The sequence below is a fragment of the Saccopteryx leptura genome, chromosome 3, assembly GCF_036850995.1.
Source record: "Saccopteryx leptura isolate mSacLep1 chromosome 3, mSacLep1_pri_phased_curated, whole genome shotgun sequence".
Taxonomy (NCBI): domain Eukaryota; kingdom Metazoa; phylum Chordata; class Mammalia; order Chiroptera; family Emballonuridae; genus Saccopteryx; species Saccopteryx leptura.
Window position 1 is genome coordinate 245997605 of NC_089505.1, and position 18889 is coordinate 246016493.

An 18889-nucleotide genomic window follows, 5' to 3' on the forward strand; every position below is an offset into this window, starting at 1 on the left:
AATGACCTTGGACTTCAAGGCAGCAACCTTTGGGCTCAAGCCAGTGAGCCCACGTTCAAGCCAATGACCTTGCACTGAAGTGGGTGTGCCCATGCTCAAGCTGGATGAGCCCATGCTCAAGCATGTGACCTTGGGGTTTTGAACCTGGGTCTTCACCATCCCAGGCTGATACTCTATCCACTGTGCCACCGCCTGGTCAGGCCAAAGGGAAATGAAGAAAGAAAATCATACATAACGGCTGCTATACTCTCAATGTCTATATCTGGTCACAAGGTTTTTATTGATAATCACAGTTGAATTTTTCTACTACTCATTCCATCCTCCTTGTACCCTTTTTCCAGCATGAAGGCTGGGCATATCTGAGTCCTTGCTGATTTTGTCTTTATCAAGTTGCTGCAGTTTTCCATTGGTAAGGACTGCTGGGCAAGAGTTGTAAGGGGCACTCCCATGAATCTTCTGGGTTCTAGACACAGTCCTTCTTTCCCCCCCTGTGTAGCAGCAATTCAAGATCCCCCTGGTAAATAAGACAACCATCCCATTGGATACAATGATCTCTTTCCCTTCCTGTTGGTTCAGTGGCATGAGGAACCCCAAAAGGTGAGAAGGCAATCTCCGATTCATTAGAATTGTACCCTTATTTCCTGATATATGCATTCTTCTCTTGGGTACTTAAACTTCCAAAAAGACTGAGGCCAAAGTTACAGAGAAGTAAAAATCCTTCGAGTGAGTTAGTTACTATAATAGTGAGAGGGGGCACTCCCACCTCTATTTCTTGGTTTCTAAACCCATAAAATCTGGCCATGGGGTAGCTGGTACCACATAAGGGCCTCTAAGGCATATAAAGCACCTGTAGGTCAATACCCACACTTCCCAAGATGTCACCATCTCATCATTTATGTCATCAATTTGTGCCATAACTAGTTCTTAGCAGGTCATCCCAACTATCAAACCATGCTTCTGGGTAATGGAGCACGTGGTAAAATGTATAAAGTGTGTGGGCATGAACCCTTGGCCCACATGTCCATTCACAAAAAGATCTTCTTGTCAAAGTGATGTTGAGTGTTATTCCATGGTGAATATTCCATAGTCAATCTATAAGTCCACAAATAGTAGTACTACCAGAAGCCCCGAGTTCAGTGAAGGCAAATCCATATGCAGAACATGTGTACTTCCCTGTTGAGGACAAAGCACTGTACCCTCCATGTTGGGAGGGATTAAATATAGTCGACTGGCTACCAAGTGGGAAACACATATCTCAGGAGCGTGTCAATCAGGGGCTCCTCCCCCTTACCTTCCTTGTGATATTAGGACATGAGAAATTCCTTGAAAGCTGTCATAGAGGCTTCTGATTCTCCAGGCCTAATTGCATACTCTATTATGTTATACAGTTATTTAACTTCTAACTGTATCCTCTCAAATTTTATTTCTTTTTCACTAAATATGCTTACTGGGGCAGTAAGAAAACAAAAACTCTTTGTAATCATCATTGTCACAGCGACTTAAGTGCCACAAATACTTGATCTTCCAATTCCTGCCTCCTACCTGCACTTCATTTCTTGATGCCACTGGTGATCATTTGAATAACTGCAATGACACTACACACCACAGATTACCATGTGCTATTCACCCGTAGAAAGAGGTTAACCATGTACTCCTTGAATATATGAGCAACACAACCTCAGAATCTAATTTTTAAAACTTCATTGTGAAATAATCTGATTCACAGAAAGTGCAGTCCTGTGCACCCTTCCTCCAATGATAACATTTTAAACTATAGAACTATATACAAATCAACAAATGGCATTCGTTCAACTCATAAAGCTTTTTTTATTTCACCAGTTCAGTTATAGGTGCGCTCATTTGTGTGTCTATTGGCACTATGCAGTTCTTTGTGCAGCCTTGCGTAACCACGATGATCAAGCTACTCAGTTGTACTATCACAGGACTTCTCATGTTACCCCTTTATAGCTACACATATCCTTTCTCCCATTCTTAATCCCTGTCAATAACTATTCCGTTCTCCAATTTTATAAATGTTATGTCATGACTTCATACATGAAGTCATATGGTATGTACCCTTTTGAGGCTTTTTTCACTCAGGATAATTTCCCTGAGGTTCATCCAAGTTGTTGTATGTATCAGTATTTTGGTTTTTACTCAAAAGCATTTCACAGTCTGGTTTGGACTATCATTAAAAAAGCTGTTATAACATGTACAAGTTCCTGTGTAAAAATAAGTCTTCATTCTCTGGAATAAATACCCAAAAGTGAAGGTGCTAGGTCATATATAAGTCCCATTTTTGTCCTGAAAGGATCTGTCAAACAATTTCTCAGTGACTGTACTATTTTCCATTCCCATCAGCAATGCACAAGCAACCTAGTTTCTCCACTTCCTTATCAGCATTTAGTACCATCACTATTTTTCATTTTAGCCATTCTGATAGTTGTGTAGTGATATCTCATTTTGAGTTTAAATTGCATGATGATGTTGAACATTTTTTCCTGTGGTTGTGATTCATATATTCTTTGGTGAAATGCCTTATATTTTTCACTGATTTTCTAATTGGATTTTTTTAATTTCAAATTTTGAGAGTTCTTTATATATTATAGGTAATAAGGCCTTTGCTATGTGATTTGTAAATAACTTACACTAGTTATAATTTTTCCTGGAGCCATTTTTTTAGTACCTAAGGCAGAGGCCATGGAGCCATTTTCAGCGCCCAGGCCAACTCACTCGAGCCAATCAAGCTATGGCTGCAGGAGAGGAAGAGAGAGAGAGAGAGAGAGAGAGAGAGAGAGAGAGAGAGAGAGAGGCCGATTGTTCCTTCTCCCGTGTGCCCTGACTGGGAATAGAACCCAGGACATCCACACCCTGGGTAGACACCTCTACCACTGATCCAACTGACCAGGGCCCCCTTTTTGTCCTCCCAACAGACAGAGAGAGTCAGAGAGAGGGATAGACAGGGACAGACAGGAACAAAGAGATGAGAAGCATCAATTATTAGTTTTTCGTTGTGCGTTGCAACACCTTAATTGTTCATTGATTGCTTTCTCATATGTGCCTTGACCGTGGGCCTTCAGCAGACAGAGTAACCCCTTGCTCGAGCCAGCGACCTTGGGCTGAAGCTGCTGAGCTTTGCTCAAACCAGATGAGCCCGCGCTCAAGCTGGTGACTTTGGTGACCAGGGCCCTTTAAACTAGGTCTTGTGCAAAACAAGTTTTCACTGTAATAAAATCCAAATCCAATTTATCCTTTTTTTTTTTTTTTTTTTTACAGAGACAGAGTGAGAGTCAGACAGGAATGGAGAGAGATGAGAAGAATCAATCATTAGCAACCTTGGGTCCAAGCTGGTGAGCTCTTGCTCAAACCAGATGAGCCCGTGCTCAAGCTGGCGACCTCAGGGTCTCAAACCTGGGTCTTCCACATCCCAGTCCGATGCTCTATCCACTGCACCACTGCCGATCAGTCCGATTTATCCATTTCTTTACCTTATGCTTTTGGTGATAAGTTTTAAGAACTTTGCCAAGTCCTAGATCCTGAAGATTCTTCTTTATGCTCTTTTCTGAAAGTTTTAGTTTTATGTTTAATTAAACCCATGACCTATTTTGATTTTATGTGGTGTTTAATGTTTAGATCAAGGTCCTTTTTTTTTGCTGATGGATGTTCAATAACTCCAAGACCATTTATTGAAGTCTACTCCTGTTGCATTAAGTTGCCTTTGCTTCTTTGTAAATAACTAGTTGGGTATATTTCTGTCCATATATATGCAGGTTTTCTATTCTATTCCATTGATCAAGGTGTTTGTTTGTTTTTTTACATTTTTTTTTTCATTTTAGAGAGGAGAGGGAGAGAGAGAGAGAGAGAGAGAGAGAGAGGAGAGACAGAGAGAGAGAAGGGGAGGAGCTGGAAGCATCAACTCCCATATGTGCCTTGACCAGGTAAGCCCACGGTTTCGAACCGGCGACCTCAGCATTTCCAGGTCGAAGCTTTATCCACTGCGCCACCACAGGTCAGGCTGGTGTTTTTTCCCTCTGCCAGCACCTATATAGTAAGCCTTAACACTGAAAAGTGGTTCTCCCACTTTATTATTCTTTTTCAAAATTTCTTGGCTATTTTAGGGCTTTTACCTTCCCACATAAACTTTAGAATAGCTTTTCTATGTCTACAAAAAACTTGCCGGAATTTGTTAGAAATTGCATTAAACTTATAGAACAATTTAAGGGAATACTAATATCTTTGCGATATTAAAATTTTAATCTATGAACACAACAAAGTCTCATTTAGGTCTCCCTTAATTTCTTTCATCAGCATTTTATAATTTTCATTATATAGATCCTATACATGTTTTGATAAACTTATACCTTAGTAATTTTCTTTGGAGAAATTGTAAATGGTATTGAATTAAATTTGTATGGTTTCCACTTGTTTGCTGTCAGTATATAGAAAATACAAATGGCTTTTGTGTTAATCTTGTATCTTACTGAACCCATTTATTATTCTTTGAGTTTTATTGTAGAGTTGTTGGGAGTTTTCTATGTAGACAGTCATGTTACCTGCAAATAGAGAGTTTTATTTCTTCTTTCCAATAGGTGTGTCTTATATTTCCTTTTCTTGCAATGGTTAGAACTTGCAGTACTATGAATAGCAGTAGAGAGGGTGGACATCCTTACATTGTTACTAATCTCAGAGGAAAAGCATTCGTCTTTCAAAATAAAGTATACTAGCTGTAGACTTTTTTTTGGTAGATCCTCTTTTTTTTTTTTTTTTTTTTTTTTAAGTCGGAAATGAGGAGGCAGTCAGACTCCCGCATGCGCCCGACCGGGATCCACCCAGCTTGCCCACCAGGGGGCGATGCTCTGCCCATCTGGGTATCGGTCTGCTGTAATCAGAGCCATTCTAGCGCCTTAGGCAAAGGCCACAGACCCATCCTCAGCGCCCGGGCAAACTTTGCTCCAATGGAACCTTGGCTGCGGGAGGGGAAGAGAGAGACAAAGAGGAAGGAGAGGGGGAGGGGTGGAGAAGCAGATGGGCGCTTCTCCTGTGTGCCCTGGCCGGGAATCGAACCTGGGACTCCCGCACGCCAGGCTGACGCTCTACCACTGAGCCAACCGGCGAGGGCCTTTTTTTTGGGGGGGGGGGTAGATCCTCTTTATGAGACTGAAGAAGTTCCCCTCTATTTTTAGTGTACTGAAAAGTGTTTGTTTTTTTAAAATCATGAATGGGTGTTGAATTTGTCAAATACCTTTTTTTCTCAATTAAATATCACATGGTAGCTTACAATGATTGTTTCCAATATTGAACCAGCCTTTGCAGATATGGAATCAATCCCTCACAAAATGAACAGAGAAGTAATGCCTTTTCTGTTGTCCAGAAGAGATTGATTGTATCAAGTACTTCTTTGTATGTTTTATAACATTCTTGAACAGTGAAACCGTATGTTCTTGGAGGTATCTTTTTTGATAGTGCTTTAAATTACAAATTCAATTTTTAATTATTCAGGTTCTCTACTACATCTTGGCTTAGTCTTTGTGGTTTGTGCATTTCAAGGAATTTGTCCATTTCTTTTAAATTGTTGATTTTGAGCTTAGAGTTGTATTTATCTTAATAGCTTCAAAATCTGTTCTAATATTCCATTTCATTTCTGATATTAGTAGTTTGTGTATTCTTTTTGTTAACCTTGCTAGAGGTTTGTCAATTTTATTGATTTAAGGGACTAGGCATTATATTTCATTAATTTTTTTCCATCTCATTTTCTTTTTTAAGAAAGGCGGACTGCCACCCGCAGCACCTGGACATGTCTGGAGTCTTGGAAGCTTGACCTCACGCTCTCCTACAAATGGACCGAGAGAGCTGTTCCTCCAGCAGTTCCTCGTATCCACTTAACTGAAGAGCAGCCCTCTCCTCTATCGGGGAAGGTCGTACTCTTTGACCAAGTGTGCAGCTTCAGGAGGGACACACATGGAGCTGTGAGGGAGGAAGGGGTATTTCAGTTCCTGTTTCCTCTGCTCAGTCTCCTGACCTGGCTCTCTGTTCAAACCCTGTCAGAAATAGGAAGCATGGGACGCAGTCCACACAGATTAGTCTGTTGAGGCAGAAAGTAGGATGGGGCAAACAGAATATTTCTAACAGTTCTCAATGCAAAGGACCCTGAGCTGTTAACTTTTTTCTTAGATTACCTCTAGGTTCATAAAGCATGAAATCTAGAGAGAGAATTATAATAATTAGAACTATCTAAAAATGAAACTGGCCACAGCAGAAACACCCAGGATCTAGAATACTACTTCAGTGGAAAGCCAGTGAAGGGAATGCTATTTATTAGTTCTAATGGTTTTTCAGTAGAGTCTTTAGGGTTTTCTAAATATAGTATCATGTCATCTGCAAATAATTATCAAGTTTACTTATTACTTTCCAATCTGGCTGCCTTTTATTTCTTTGTCTTATCTAACTGCTGGGACTTCCAATAAAAAAAATCTTACACTGTTTTTAATAATCATACTGTTGGTTGTGGTCTTAGTTCTATTATTCTGACTGCAATATATGTAAAATGAGATACAGCTAAGCAATTTGTGATAGTTTAATTCTATCACTCTGATGTCCCTGAGAATTAGAATTCCTGATATAAGACAAAGATATAGATTTAAGGTAAAAGAGGTAAATAAAAACCTGAGAGTCCTGAATTTGAACCAGAAGAATCAGTACAATCAAGATGTTGTTTATCTTAAAAATAAAATATATATTTCCAAGTTCTGTTCACTGAAAAGCAATAAGCATAACGGAAGCAATGAATAGCCTAAGTAGCCACTCTTCCTTAAAGATATGGCTGACTTCAAGGCTAGGGCAGGAAATGACTCCAGTGAACCTACATCTTTATATATATATATATAGAAGGCACCTATGAAAATCAGTAGTATCACTTTAAAAGGACCAGAGTCAAATCCAAAGGCCAAAAAGGAGACTATTTGAGCATCAATAAGGTTTTCAAAATCAAACGGTAAATAAAGTTCATGAGTTCAAATTAATACTTAAATATTTATCACAGTTGGTGGGTGTCAATGAAACAACTCATTCTGAAAAAGATTGGTAAGTAAAAAAAAAAAGCATCATATATTTATCAGAGAGAGAGACAGACAGAAAGGGGGAGAGATGAGAAGAATCAATTCTTTGTTGTGGCACCTTAGTTGTTCATTGATTGCTCTCTCTTATGTACCTTGACTAGGGGGCTACAGCAGAGCAATTGACCCCTTGCTCAAGCCAGTGACCTTGGGCTCAAGCCAGAGACCATGGGGTTATATCTATGATCCTATGCTCAAGCCAGTGGCCCCACACTCAAGCTGGTGAGCCCACAATCAAGTCAGTGACCTAGGGGTTTTGAACCTGGGTCCTCTGTGTCCCAGTCTGAATCTCTATCCACTGTGCCACCACCTGGTCTGGCTATCATAACTTTCTTAACACAAACTATACCACTCAGTAACCAAATAGGAGATGAGCACTTCAGCTTGTACATAAAGGAATATAGAGTTAAAATATCACTGTTTTGCAGTGCATTAAATAAATGAATAAAGGCATGAATCAATCAAAGCTTTTAAGTATCAACTGCTATTAGTATCTCAAAGAAAGCAATTATATATTTTTGTAGCTTTTGATCAGAAGACCACATCACTGTCTGAAGCAGTCTTACCAAAAACAAAAAGAAAAAAAAATTCTGAATAAGTTTTTATATTCAACTACCAACCTTTAAGATAGAGAACAGAGGAATTTGGTCAAGTTACATTATAGAGTTACAATCAAAAACCCAGACTGGGAACCCTTCAGCAATACTTCTCAAACTATCTTATGGACCAGTTTATTTTTCCTTTTCTTTCCTCCCAAATTTCTAATCCATCACAGACTAATACTTTGTAAAATACCAAAAATGATTTACAAAATTATATATATATATATATATATATCCCACAAAAACATTTAAATCCCAATTTTTAAAATTAAATTCAACAGACATAAAGTCACTGTCAAACTATATGATAAAGTTTGTAAACACTCTCAATTTCTGTATTCTTAAGCCTTCATAAACTGGTACCAAACAGTTCATGGACTGGCACTAGATGCAAAGACTACCTTTGAGCAGCATGGCTTTGCAGAACCAAATTTTCTCAATTCATCATCAAATAAAATCTAAGAGAGTCTGTATATTAAAAATCATTTAAGAGACCTATCAAGTCAGTCACAATGTACAGAACTTATCTAAAAACAAATCATTTATAAGACAGTAGAAAATCTGAACTGAATTTAAATTAAAAATACTTTCAATATTATTGGTTACGTTAAAAAGAATCCTTTTAGAAATACCTACTAGGCCCTGGCCAGTTGGCTCAGTGGTAGAACGTGGGCCCAGTGTGTGGAAGTCTTCAATTTCCAGTCAGGGCACACAGGAGAAGTGACCATCTGCTTCTCCACCCCTCCTCTTCCCCTTCTCTCCCCCCACCCTCTGCTCATGGCTCAAAATGGTTTAAGCGAGTTGGTCCCAGGCTCTGAGGACAGCTCCAATGGCCTCGTCTCAGGCACTAAAATAGCTCGGTTGCTGAGCAATGGAGCAGCAGCCCCAGATGAGCAGAGCATCACTCGGTAGGGGCTTAAGGGGTGGATCCTGGTCAGGGAGCAGGTAGGAGTCTGTCTCACTGCCTCTGCACCTCTCACTTAAGAATAATGAAAAGAAATACATAATAAAACATGGGTAAAATAACTTGCTGAGATTTACTTTAAAATATTAGGTGGGATTGGAAATACAGTTGTCCCTCACCATATTGCGGTCACTTTTCGCATTGTATCGTAGATTTTTAAATTGTATATATCTAATTTTGTATTAGCGGATTTTTCACTGTATCATGAGGTTTTGTGGTATATAGGTATTTTTATATATTTATTATTTTAATTATTTTTGTAGTAAAATAAGCATTTTCTAGCCTAAAAATCTAAAAATATAAAAAAATATGAATTAAAACATATTAATTCAGTACCCATATAGAATTTATGTTGTTAAAATTATGTAAGTTTAAGACTGTAGAAAGTGTTTAAGAACAAAGGAAATGTTTATAAGTGTGGGGGAAAGGTTTATAAAGCCTTAAAATATATATAAATAATAAAATAAATATAAGGTCACTACTTCACAGATTTTCACCTATCGTGGGGGGGGGGGGGGGGTCCTGGAACCTAATCCCCGTGATAGAGAAGGGACCACTTGTATATATATATTTGACCTTGAGTTGATAATTGTTGAAATTAGGTTTAGTATATAAATTATCCTATTCTTGTTAATATGCTTGATATTTTCCACAAATTAAATGTTAAAATAAACTTGTAAAACCTGAGTCATAAATTTCTTTTAAAAAAAAATTCAAAAGAAGCAGTTTTGGACAGGCAAACTTCCCTAGCATTCTTTTTTTTATTTATTTTTATTTATTTATTCATTTTAGGGGGGGAGAGAGAGAGAGAGAGAGAAGGGGGGAGGAGCAGGAAGCATCAACTACCATATGTGCCTTGACTGGGCAAGCCCAGGGTTTTGAACCGGCGATCTCAGCGTTCCAGGTCGAAGGTTGATTAACTGCGCCACCACAGGTCAGGCCCTAGCATTCTTTGACCAGAAAGGGTAATAAAACCTAAAAACTTTTATAGAGGTTGTGTTGAATGCAATTTTCACTTCCTTTGATGTCTAGATCAGTAGTTTTCAACGTTTTTACGGTGAAATCGGTGAAAATAGGAGATCTATTTCCAGGACTGCTAAGGCATAAATTACCCTGAACATAAGCAAACTTGACTACGATCATTTGGTCTATAATCTTCATACAGCAGCAGGGTGGTTAACTCTTTTGTGGACCAGCACTTTAAAAACACTGGTCTAGATGATGAAATGATAGAAACTTAAAAGTAAGCTGCAATCCATTTATATCCCTTACATTGGTTGAGGGATATAAATGAGTTCAATATGTGAAGTACGAATAAAGAAGGAAGGTATTTCAAGGTTTTCTGAAAAACATCTAGGACAACTCTAAAAAATTATATTTAAAAAGTATATGTTTAATGTTAAAAAAACCCAAAATGTTTTATATTTGGAGCCCTATGGTAACAATTCCCAGTCTTAAGTGCAAAAAGCAGCAGAGAGAAACATTACTTACTATTTATAAACTAACTCAAAATCTGTCACTAGAATGAACACAAAAATCACCCTTTTATGCTTACATGGTATCTTTTATTTTAATTTAGATTACCAATTCCTAGATAACTAATTTGAAATATACTGCTCACAAAAATTAGGGGATATTTTATAGCTTCGTATTAATTTTGAAATATCCCAATTTTTGTGAGCAGTATAAAAAGAGTTTCACACCAAAATTCTTAAAGATTAAATTCCAAGGTTGATCCAGACAAGATTTAAGAGGTTCATACCTTCTCTGGTTTATAAAGCTTCAGAAGCAGCTCAGGAGAAAGTTCTTTAAAAGTAAACTTCTTATTTACTCTGCCATAGCTTGCTGGCACCTTATAATCCAAACTTTTAATAGCTCTTCTCTCACTTATTACCTCACTTACCTATAAAGTTTTAAATTACAATAGACTCATGGCACTCATAATCCACCTCCTTCCCCATCCCATTCCTTAGTCTGTAGCATGTAGTATTTTGTCACTTTTCTCAGGCTGAAACTAAGGCTGAACCGAGTGTGCAGTGAGTTTGATGAGCAACAACAGAAATTGCTGCTGTCTGTTCTTCACTCCACCCTGCTGCCTGTCAGGTAACTGCTGTGCTGGGAAGAAAGAGACCTAGAAGAGCAGTTTCATCTCCCTCCAATCACCCTCAATTCTTAATTGGTGCACTCTAATCTTGAAAAAGATTTTAAAAAATCAGACACTAAAATAATTCAAAGTTAGTAGGCCTATGTCTGAAGCATGGCCTAACCTAAAATTATAGTACAGGGCTATGTCTAGCATGTAACAGTCCACCATGTTATCTGTTTTTGTACAAACATATTATTTTTAATTATTTATTAATTTTAGAGAAAGAGAGGAAGGAAAAAGGGAGAGAGACAAAAGAGATACATCAATTTGTTCTTCTACCTACTCATGTATTCATGGTTGATTGCTATATGTGCCCTGACCAGGGAATGAACCCACAACCGTGCCTATCAGGATGATGCTCTAACCAGCAGAACTATCTGACCAGGGCCTCTTACAAGCATATTAAATAATAATTCAAATGTTTAAAAGCTACTCTAGTGGTACATAGAAGTAAAGGCTGCTTGGTCTTTATAGTTTCAGGCCAATACCTAAATGACTTGCAAAAAGCTACTTTAAGGGTCTGGCAGAAGTAGTAGCTATATCCAGAAGCAAAAAAATATCTTCCCAACACATTTAAAAGATCAAGTATAGCCTGACCAGGTGGTAGCGCAGCGCAGAGTCAACCTGAGACACTGAGAACCCAGGTTCAAAACCCCAAGGTTGCCAGCTTGAGCGCAGGCTCATTGGCTTGAATACAGGCTCACCAGCTTGAGCATGGGGTCACCAGCTTGCACATGGGATCACAGACATGACCCCTTGGTCTCTGGCTTGAGCCCAAAGGTCATTGGCTTGAGCAAGGGGTCATTGGCTCAGCTGAAGCTCCCTGGTCTAGGTACGTATGAGAAAGCAATCAATGAACAACTCAAGTTCTGCCAACTATGAGCTTCTCATCTCTCTCTCTGTCCCTCTCTCTCTCTCTCAAAAAAAAAAAAAAATCAAGTATAAGTTTACTCAAACCTACCTGGGCCAAACATGCTATAAAGTAATTTTAGCCAGAAATCTTGAGAGTTTTAGGAAATCTCAGACCTGTACATGTATAGTTGAAGAAAAGTAAAATACTGTCACGCTGTAATACATGAAGAAACCCAAACATCCCAAGCCAAAGTGGTTGTAGAGAAGAAGCCTGTCTGTAATCAGAGGCAAACAAGTCTTATTGTTAATAAATCAGCCACAAACACAAGATGGTATTTTAAATATGCAGTAGGAACATTTATTTCAACACTTCTAAAAGATATTTATCCATGCCTGATGATTTGATATAAAAATCAAACCCATCATACTTTCCCCATCAGTCTCTACATCAAGGGCAATCAGAAATTTGTACAACATGAATATTTTATTCTGAAACAAAAGTTACAAATTAAGTGATAACAAAAATACACAAATCAACTGGACCCTAAACAAATTTCTAACAAAAATCTTCCCTTTCCCCGAATCACCTAGGGCTTCTTTCTTCGACCTCATTCTGCTCCTTTTCCTTTCTTTGCTTGGCCATGAACTTCTGTTAAAATCAATTTGCAATATAAAATATTTATTAGATATTGCTTTGCTGTGTATACAAACAAATCTAATATATCTCATTGTATTTACAATTTAAAAGAGCCTGATCCTATAAAATAAAGATTAGAAATATAGTGCCTTACATTAACATTCCTTCCTTCATTCATCAGTCACCTGATATTAATGACACACCAGGCATTCATTATGCTTGGTGTTTTGGGACTTTAGTGGTCAAAAAGATAGGTAAGGCCCTTTACCTCATGGAGCTTACAGTCTAGTGGGGGAAGAGAAACAATACAATAAATAGATAAGGTAATTTTGGGTAGTGATAAGCCACATAAAGGAAAAATTAATAAGGTAATTGACTGAGGTTGATCCTTCTTTTAGGGGAGGGAGTGTTATACTTTGGCTATGTCTTTCTTAGGCAAAAGCCTTTCTGGGAAGCTGACACTTAAGTAGAAACCTAAAAGATGGGAATGAACACAAACAGGACTGGGAAAGGGCAAAGAAACAGCAATATAAAGGTGCAAGGGCAGCAACAGGGCTTTTGTGTATGAAAAATAAACAAAAAGAGCTAGAAAAACTGGAACATAGCAGTTAAGGGCTTGAGCCTAGAATAAAACAGAGCTAGGTTCAAATCCTAGGTCTGCCATTAATTAGCTATGTGACCTTGGGATTAGATACTCAGGCTTAAATATTCTTTAAGTCTGTTTCCTCATCTTTAAAACTGGAATGATAGCATCTACTTTATAAAGTTGATTTGTAGGGGATGGTTTAAACAAGCTTCCAGCAAATAAGAGCTCAATACATGTTAGATGAGTGTGTGCGCCACAAATTCAATTTGGAAAATGTATTCAAACAGGAGGAATAAGAACTATGGCTGATAATGATTCGCTAGAATAGCACTCCCTGAAGATGTGTACAACTTGAAAAAAAGAGAGGTATTTGTGACTAAATCAGTTTAGGAAATGGGTTAAATAGTTAAGCTGTTCTTTCTAACGAGACAATTTAGAAACTTTAATATACTGCTCACAAAAATTAGGGGATATTTCAAAATGAATATGAAGCAATAAAAAAAGCATTTGATTCTTTTTATTAAAGAACATCAGAAAAACAAACAAGTCAAAGAAAGCTGTTCAATTATGCAAATGAGATACAAAACCAACATTTATTTCATTGGTGAAAATGCACTATACAAAAGGTTGAAAGTACTGGAGTATCTGCATGTTCCCTGATCCCCTAATTTTTGTGAGCAGGGTATGTTATGTATCTGTGACTCTGCAAGGGTGCATCAGAATATAGTTTCCCACACTTACTGAAGTGTCACATGGGACACTACTGGCAAATGCTGCCAGAAGAAAGAAAGACTAAAAAGTTCCTGACAAGGTACGGTGAAGGGGAGGAATAGGAATCTAAACTTAAATCAACTGGCACAAACCTTCAAAAGTTCTCCCAAATAAAGAGAATGCACATTTGGGTGGATACTTAAGTAGTTTAATTCTAATACCATCACCTGAAGATTTTATGAGGAGTTAAGAATAAAAAAAATTTACCTCTGTATTTTGCTTATGACGTGTACTCTTGCAGTGATTTGTCATTGCTTTTTCACCTGAGTAGAAGAGGGAACAAATTGGACAGAAGTATCCAGGCTTCGGTACAAGAAAGTCTAAATCTAGAGGATAGGAAGAAAGAAGGTTAAGAGAAAGGAGAAAATTTATGACCATTTATTTATCTATAGCTATGTTAATCAACTTATGTAAACACAACAAAAAGCTAAGCACAGTATATACTTATATACAAATATAACATACACTGCTATATATCTAAGGATCAAGTGCAATTAAGCTTTAAGTCACAAAAATGAAATCTTTATTTTAAATTCTGTAATATTCCAGGGCCTCCAGGAATGCCAAGGAATTCCTTCAGAACAGCAATTCATTTAAAAAGAATCCCTTAGAGATTATTTGAAATAAACCTCTTTGGAATTCCCTATTAAAATAAAACAGGAAAGAGGCAGAATGATGGGCAACTGTCTGCTTGAGGAATACTCAGACAAATAAGGAGCCCCTCAGATCATCTTAGCTAGCCAGGAACAAAATTTGTTAGCTAAGCTTTTCAATATGTTCTACTTACATAAAATTTATGTCTGGGAACATATTAAATCAATTCTTATCAGAGCATCAAAAAATGTATCAGAATTTTTTTTAAAAAGGCATACCTCAGACTTTAAGAGTGCAATCAGTAAGAAGATCCTTGCTAGGTGAAAACACAGCCTAATAAACTTTACAGAAATGCCAATGTGCAAAACTTGCTAATTTCCACTCTAAAATAATCATCTAAGCAAGGTTATTTCATAACTCATCTAAACAACAGAACCTTAGTTATGGTAATGAACTTCTATTTCATGTGGATAAGGAAAAAAAATATTGTCACTTTACCTTCAGAGACATCAGCAGCCACAGATTTCCCTAAAGAAGAGTCCTCAATCTTCTTGCGCTTTTGTTCTGGTTCTGAATCCTTAAAGCCAGACTCTTCATCATCAACTAAAGTCATTTATTAAGGAAACAAATTATTTGAAATAGATTTATAGACTTTGTAAAGCTAACATTAGATAATCCTTTCCTTCAAAGATCATTTTATGGCTTATCCCTCTAAGTAAATCTTCCTTGGTTTAATCTTACCTGACCACTCTTCCAAGGAAATTTGAAATAAGGAATAAATGGGTAAATTTGTTTAACCCTATTAAATACATTTGAAGGAAAAAGCTAAAGCTAGCAGCTGATTTATACATTGTTCCATAAAGAATTTAAAGGGTAATGGAAGTTGAATAATTACTGTCAAGAGTTAACTTGTGTATGCCAAGTATTGGGCTGGAGAGTGTAGATTAAAGGGGAAAGGACACGAGCAGAAAATAATTCAGAAGACCTTCCAAACCAACCAACCAACCAAATAAACAAATAAAAAAACAAAAAACCACCCAATCCTGGCCAGGTGGCTCAGTTGGTTAGAACGTTGTCCCAATAAGCCAAGGTTGAAGGTCTGATCCCCAGTCAGGGCACATACAAAAATCAACCAATGATGACATGTATAAGTGGAACAACAAATTGATGTTTCTCTCTCTCTAAAAATCAATAAATAAAAATTTAAAAAATAAAAAACACAAAAACTGAGCCTAAGCTGATGAACTGATAGCCCAAGTTTGCATGACTAGTAACTGACGGAGCCTAGAACTAAGACTATGATTCAAGTTCAGTGCTCTCCCCAGGCAACCAGGCTACCTATACCAAGTCTGAGAAGACTGCTAGGAATTTTGATATACTTATTCATTCTTCTCTTATTCCTCACATTTGACTGGTCATCAAGTCCTCAAGTATTGATAAAAAAAGGCTGTCTCCCTTTTCTTGACTTGATGGTTAGAACAGCCTCCAGTCTCATCCTACACAAGTTTATTCCCTCATCAAAGTAATAAACTTTTTCAAACACATTGGCTCCTGAAATTTAAAAGACACATTTATCTCAAAATAATAATTATATGGTAATTTAAATAGATTAAAACAAATATTTTAAGCTTAAAAGTTATCTTTTCTTAAGCTAGAAAACACATTGTCAAACATACTTGTCTTTCTGTTAATGGAAATAAATTGTTATGGAAGCAGTAAATAAATCATCCTTTCTCTATTCTTCATCCTTTAACTAAAGCACTAACTATGGCTTGGTATCAAGGACAGGTTACAGAGGAGAGACAAAGACAGAGGAGTACCTATTTGGGAGAGAGCTGCAAGAAAGAGGGCATGGCCCTGGCCGGTTGGCTCAGCGGTAGAGCGTCGGCCTAGCGTGCGGAGGACCCGGGTTCGATTCCCGGCCAGGGCACACAGGAGAAGCGCCCATTTGCTTCTCCACCCCTCCGCCGCGCCTTCCTCTCTGTCTCTCTCTTCCCCTCCCACAGCCAAGGCTCCATTGGAGCAAAGATGGCCCGGGTGCTGGGGATGGCTCTGTGGCCTCTGCCTCAGGCGCTAGAGTGGCTCTGGTCGCAACATGGCGACGCCCAGGATGGGCAGAGCGGTGGGCGTGCCGGGTGGATCCCGGTCGGGCGCATGCGGGAGTCTGTCTGACTGTCTCTCCCTGTTTCCAGCTTCAGAAAAATGCAAAAAAGAAAAAAAAAAAAAAAAAAGAAAGAGGGCATGAGCAATAGTAATAAATGATGGAGAGAAGACAAATAAAAACTAAATTAAGAAGAAAAAAACCCTTAAGTTTCACAATAACCCAATGGAAGGTCTCTATCAACACCAATCCAGGAAAGTGGTTCAGAAAGAAGCCAAAATATATCCATTTCAATGGGAGATGAAGAAGTAAAAATAAGTGTTCTTTCTCAATGCTTTGCTCCCAAAAAAGGGCAAAAAGATGGGAGCAAGACAGATTCCAAAGTTAAGGACATGGTTTTTTAAATGGGAAAGACCTGGGCATATTTTATGTGTGAGGAGCCAACATAGGTAAAATACAGGCTAGCAGACAGGGAAATCATATATTTGCTCTGGTAAATATGTAGAAATGAAAGTGAGGTTATCCAGTGAGGAATGGGCTAGGTAATGCAGAGGGGAGAAAAAAGCTTATCTTACAGCTGGTTAGGAAATGGGTAAGGAAGGAGGCCTATCACAGATTATGAAGTATCACTGAGGGCCCAGTTAAGATCAGATTCAATGAACTTGAACTGAATCACAATTGGTAGTTTTTCCTTAGAGAAGACAGAAAAGGTGCTACAGAGAGTCTATACAAGGGCTGTTTAAGGCATTTGGGTTGTTGATTTTTTTTGCTTTATCTCTCTGAATTAATTTAAGATCGGGAACGGGTGTGCTTTTTTTCTACTCCTTTTAGCATTTTGCTCTGACTATAATGGACACGATGACAAATATTTGTTTTTTGACTAGAAAACTCTCCTTCACTTAGACAATGTACCTATTTGTTTCAACAGAATATGATCAATGTTGTTTTTTTTTGTTTGTTTGTTTGTTTTTCTGAAGCTGGAAACAGGGAGAGACAGTCAGACAGACTCCCGCATGCGCCCGACCGGGATCCACCGGCACGCCCACCAGGGGCAACGCTCTGCCCACCAGGGGGCGATGCTCTGCCCATCCTGGGCGTCGCCATGTTGCGACCAGAGCCACTCTAGCGCCTGAGGCAGAGGCCACAGAGCCATCCCCAGCACCCGGGCCATCTTTGCTCCAATGGAGCCTTGGCTACGGGAGGGGAAGAGAGAGACAGAGAGGAAAGCGCGGCAGAGGGGTGGAGAAGCAAATGGGCGCTTCTCCTGTGTGCCCTGGCCGGGAATCGAACCCGGGTCCTCCGCACGCTAGGCCGACGCTCTACCGCTGAGCCAACCGGCCAGGGCGATCAATGTTATTAAAACATTTTAATTCATTGGTTGGCTGCCTGGCAGCATCCACAAAGCAACAGATCTAGTCTACAAATAAGGGCTAGTTAGTAAATGGTCCACTTGATACTCCAACATGGTCAGAATAACCTTTCATGGATCATTTCCACAAATTTGTCACAAAGGATCGCCTATTATTCTATTACCCCATTTAATTATGTTCCATTAGCTCTCTAAATTACAAAGATAAAAATCTTTATCCAGATTTAATCATTATAAGGCTGCTTTCCCCGCTTCCACTCTATTTCACTGTTCTTCCACTTTACTTCTTAGGTAGTAGATCTAAGACTGCTGCCACGTTCCTCTCCGGCCCCCTCCATCAATCCTGCTTTACCTTCACTAATTTGGTAGGCCTCTTCATCTTGCTCTGGACCTGCTGCAACAGCTTTTTCCAATGGTGGCATTTTCCCAACTCTAACTCTCTTGGTTGGCATTTTAGCTTTAAAAAGAAAGTCTAATTAATTGCTACAGTAACAATATTTAAATTGCTTTTACCTCTGAATAACAATTTTAAAATCTTTTTTGCAAAGATAATATTCAAATTTGGGAAGGAAGCTTCTATTATAAAAGAAGAGAATTCTATTAAAAACATTCAGCATTAGTCTAAACATTCTCCTTTTATTTTCTGATTATCTTATTCCAACTATACCTTCCAAGCTCCTTTCCCCAAGGAGCCTATACAAATTTTTATATTTTGTTTCACAAATCTGCAGGACCTTCCTACTATTTTTTCTTCGTAGTTTCATTAACTCTTTCAAGATTTCCTTACTGGAAATTATTTTGATCTCCCTCAAGTCCTGAAAGTGAGCTGACCTATTATTCTATACCCTCAAAATACTACTTAAAAATGAAATGGTACCTCTATGAATTTTTCTAAATCCAAAGGCTAAGCAAAAACTGGGAAGCAGTCTGGTACAAATATCATTTTATTTACCAAAAGTTGGTTTTCCCAATAATGCAAATATAACATTTTCCTTCCAATACTAATTTGGGTTTGCTTTTCGGTTTTGTCATCTTTTCTTGAGGTAGAATGACTTGGGACAAGGTCTACTCTGTAACTAAGAAACTTTTAAAAATTGTACACATTTCTTTGGAAAATATCACTGGCCGTAACTATTTTTTTTTTATCTTGTTATC

General features: G+C 38.2%; 1 protein-coding gene across 3 annotated transcripts in view; it reads right to left on the reverse strand.

Moving 5' to 3' along the window:
* Positions 1–12009: 12009 nt before the first annotated feature.
* ZNF638 (zinc finger protein 638) overlaps positions 12010–18889 on the reverse strand; it is a 92962-nt gene continuing 86082 nt past the window's right edge. For all 3 annotated transcript variants that reach the window (XM_066378010.1, XM_066378011.1, XM_066378009.1), the window contains exons 25-28: positions 18087–18191; positions 14763–14867; positions 13878–13996; positions 12010–12325 (exon numbers count right to left, since the gene is read on the reverse strand). In XM_066378010.1, coding sequence (XP_066234107.1) covers positions 12260–12325; positions 13878–13996; positions 14763–14867; positions 18087–18191 — 395 coding nt within the window. In that variant the 3' untranslated portion in view covers positions 12010–12259. The remainder of the gene's footprint in view (positions 12326–13877; positions 13997–14762; positions 14868–18086; positions 18192–18889) is intronic.